The sequence below is a fragment of the Lolium rigidum genome, chromosome 4 (assembly GCF_022539505.1).
Source record: "Lolium rigidum isolate FL_2022 chromosome 4, APGP_CSIRO_Lrig_0.1, whole genome shotgun sequence".
Lineage (NCBI taxonomy): Eukaryota > Viridiplantae > Streptophyta > Magnoliopsida > Poales > Poaceae > Lolium > Lolium rigidum.
In genome coordinates this window covers 263,378,272-263,382,142 of record NC_061511.1, presented here as the reverse complement: position 1 = coordinate 263,382,142, position 3,871 = coordinate 263,378,272, and the positions used below count along the sequence as shown (strand labels likewise).

At 53.3% G+C, this 3,871-nt stretch overlaps 1 protein-coding gene across 1 annotated transcript; it reads right to left on the bottom strand.

Moving 5' to 3' along the window:
* Window positions 1–1,245, bottom strand: LOC124648695. The gene has a single exon (XM_047188412.1). It carries the CDS (start codon window positions 1,243–1,245, stop codon window positions 1–3), a length of 1,245 nt encoding a protein of 414 aa, XP_047044368.1.
* Between the last annotated feature and the right edge of the window lie 2,626 nt (window positions 1,246–3,871).

Genomic DNA, 3,871 nt, shown 5'->3' with positions numbered 1-3,871 from the left:
TCATATACTACCTGCAGAAGGAATGTAGCATGATTCAAGCCATGTTGGGAGCACGCACGGCAGACAGAAAGCGCTGCTGCGCCACATGCCTAGAGCTTCGATGCTATTTGGACAGGATCTGCTTGCGATCGCCTTCTTCTTAGCCATGTCCATGGCAAAAACAGTGTGACCAAGATCGAAATACAGAATGTTGGCGTCGAACGGATCGATGGCAGCAATCCACGGCAGGTGGCCTGCCTGTTGTTTGGCTTTGTTGGGCAAGACCATGGTAACCGTTGACTCACGCGTGAGCTTCCAGCAGCACCCCTCGTCGTCGAGTGCAAACGACCTGATCAGGAAGGGCTCCTTTTCGGTGCACGTTTCGATGTACCGCAGCTTCCCCTCGCTGACGCCCATGATCCGGCGCTTGGTCAGCAGCATTTTATCCTTGACATCAATGTCCAACCGCGCGCTGCCCCGCGGCAGCTCGACGAATCGAACGTCCGGCCGGTCGCTGAAGGGATCGACGGAGATGGCGCCCCAGGTGACGTCGAACCACCACAGCCGGCCGCCGAACGCCAGCACGTCGTGGCCTGTGTGTACCTGAAATGACTGCCAAGGGGGAATCCTGGACGGCACGAAACAGGGCATTGGCAGCTGGTCGTCCCACTCCCCTGTTTCGGACAGAAACCGACGCACGACTGCGCGGTTGTCCCCGGCCCGGAAGCTGAGCTGAGCGACCACGAATCGATCTGGCGGGCCGTGGGCGCCGTCGGGCTGGGTGAGCAAGCCGAAAGCCGTACTTGCCTTGGCGACACCCAGGTCCGGGACCGGGAGGCGGAACAGCTGGCCGCTGAGAGGGTTGCAGACGAAGCGCGTGACGTCCAGCTCGGTGGCGGCGCCAGCCGCGGCCATTTGGTGTAGCATTGCGGTGTCCACGAAGTCGGGGAGGTTGGGAGGGGGGCGAGGGCCGTGGCGGGTCTCTGCTAGGTCGAGGAGGAGGAGGCCGTCGGAGCTGGTGGCGCGGACGCTTGCGGCGGCGAAGTCCATGCCGTCGGCGAGGTGGGCAGGGACGGAGATTCGGGAGATGTACGGGGCCGCGTCGAGGTCGAAGGTCGCGCGCGCGGCCGGCGACGGCGCCGCCGACGCGTCCAGCGCCGCCCAGCTGTAGACCATGGCCCAGGGAGGGCGCGAGGCGGCCGTGCAGAGGGAGCGTCGGAGGGGCGCGGAGACGGCGCCGGCGAGGCGTCGGAGCAGGAGCGGCATTTTGCTTGTGGAAGTGGAGAGGGGAGGGTTTTGTGCAGGCTTTGGTTCTGTCCGTGAGAGATCTGCCGTGCCGGACTGCCGGTGGTGCACATGGACTTGGTCCGCGCATCTTTTGCCAAGAGGATGGAAGGAGGTCCCATCCAGTGTTCTTCGGGTCTCACGGAGAAGACGACAAGAGGATGGAAGGAAAAGGAGGAAAGGAAATGATGGTTTGTGTTGCGAGCGGCGTGGTGGGGATGCATCATACAAAGCGTTTCTCCAAACAGCGGTGGATCAAGTGTGGGAGGGATGTGTTTTTTTCGTGCCGCGTTTAGAGAATGGTACTCTCCAACCGCGTCCGTTAAACGTGGTCGTAATTTTTTTTTATACAGTATTCATAACCATAACTATTTTATTAAATATAGCATACAAATAAATATGTTCGCTAAAATTGTTTTCAAATTAAAATACAACAAACAATAAAACAACTAAGCAAATATTATTAGTAGGGCTAGATCAAGGCGTCGCGGCATTTGCTGATAATCCTTTGACCCTCCATCATGCTCAACGAGATTATTTTGAAGTTGCTTGTGGACGTTGTTGTCACGGATCTCTGCGTGCATAGCGAGAAATCAGTAAAATCACCTCACCTCATGATCAACCTCCGCAAGAGTGCCCTGACACTCATAGGGACTAACATATCTCATGACATGATTTTTGCGGTCATCCTCGATGATCATGTTGTGCATGATCACACGAGCATGCATCACCTCCCATATTTGGTCGTGAGACCAGCTTAGAGCAGGGTACCGAACAATAGCAAATTAAGCTTGAAGCACACCAAATGTCCGCTCGACATCCTTCTGGAAAGCCTCCTGTCGCCGGGATTGTTTTGACAAAAGTTGCTCATTTTGGATATATACCATCGGCTAGATAATAGCCTTTGGTATATTGGTGGCCATTGATCTCATAGTTGCATGGTGGAGCATTACCTTCCACTAGTTTGCTGAACACCAGAGACTACTACAACACGTTGATGTCATTGTGTGATCCCGCCATGCCAAATAAAGAATGTCAAATCCACATATCATAATCTGCAACAACATCAAGCACCACACTGCAATATCTATGACGCCATTCGTATATACCTTGCCCGGCAAACGGGCAGTTCTTCCATGACCAGTGCATGCAATCGATGCTTCCAAGCATTCCAGGGAATCCTCTAGCAGTATTTTGTGCCATGATCCTTGCAGTCTCTTCTTCAGTTGGCCCTCGCAAGTAGTATTTGCCAAACTTTCCCACCACAGCTCGGCAAAACTTCTACATACACTCAATGACAGTAGACTCACTCATGCGAAGGTAGTCGTCCTGTGTATCAGCAGTTGCTCCGTATGCAAGCATCCTCATGGCGGCGGTGCACTTCTGAATCGACGAGAACCCGGCAATGCCTACAACGTCGTGCTTCAGCTTGAAGTAGGGGTCGAAATCTCAAATGCCGTGGAAGATATTCGTGAACAAATGATACGTCTCCAACGTATCTATAATTTCTGATGTTCCATGCTTGTTTTATGACAATACCTACATACTTTGTTCACACTTTATATCATTTTGATGCATTTTCCGGAACTAATCTATTGACGAGATGCCGAAGTGCCAGTTCCTGTTTTCTGCTGTTTTTGGTTTCAGAAATCCTAGTAAGGAAATATTCTCGGAATCGGACGAAATCAATACCCAAGATCTTATTTTTCCCGGGAGCTTCCAGAACATCAAAGAAGAGTCGGAGACGAGCCGGGGGGGCCACACCACTAGGAGGCGCGGCCTAGGGCCTGGGCGCGCCCCCCTATGGTCTGGTGGCCCCAGGTCCCCTCCGAGGCTGCCCATTCGCCTATATAAAGCCCCTGCATCGAAAACCCTAAACGAATAAGCCACGGTACGAGAAAAGTTCCAGAGCCGCCGCCATCGCGAAGCCAAGATCTGGGGGACAGGAGTTGATACGTCTCCAACGTATCGATAATTTCTTATGTTCCATGCTACTTTATTGATGATACCTACATGTTTTATGCACACTTTATGTCATATTCGTGCATTTTCTGGAACTAACCTATTAACAAGATGCCGAAGTGCCGGTTCCTGTTTTCTCGCTGTTTTTGGTTTCATAAATCCTAGTAACGAAATATTCTCGGAATTGGACGAAATCAACGCCCATGTTCCTATTTTGCCCGGAAGCATCCAGAACACCCGAGAGTCGCCAGAGGGGGGCCACACAGGCCCCAGATGATAGGCCGGCGCGGCCCAGGCCCTGGCCGCGCCGCCTTATGGTGTCGTCGCCCCTTCGACCCTCCGAGGCTCCCCTTTCGCCTATTTAAAGGTCCTGACCTAAAAACCCCGACGGAGGAAGCCACGGTACGCGAAACCATCCAGAGCCGCCGCCATCGCGAAGCCAAGATCCGGGGGACATGAGTCTCGTTCCGGCACCCTGCCGGACGGGGAAGTGCTCGATGACCCACAAGTATAGGGGATCGCAACGGCCTTCGAGGGAAGTATTACCCAATTTATTGATTCGACACAAGGGGAGACAAAGAATACTTGTAAGCCTTAACAGCGGAGTTGTCAATTCAGCTCGCACTGGAAACAGACTTGCTCGCAA

Excerpts from the sequence above, each read along its gene's own strand:
- LOC124648695 (XM_047188412.1), bottom strand. The coding sequence starts at position 1,245 with ATGCCGCTCCTGCTCCGACGCCTCGCCGGCGCCGTCTCCGCGCCCCTC.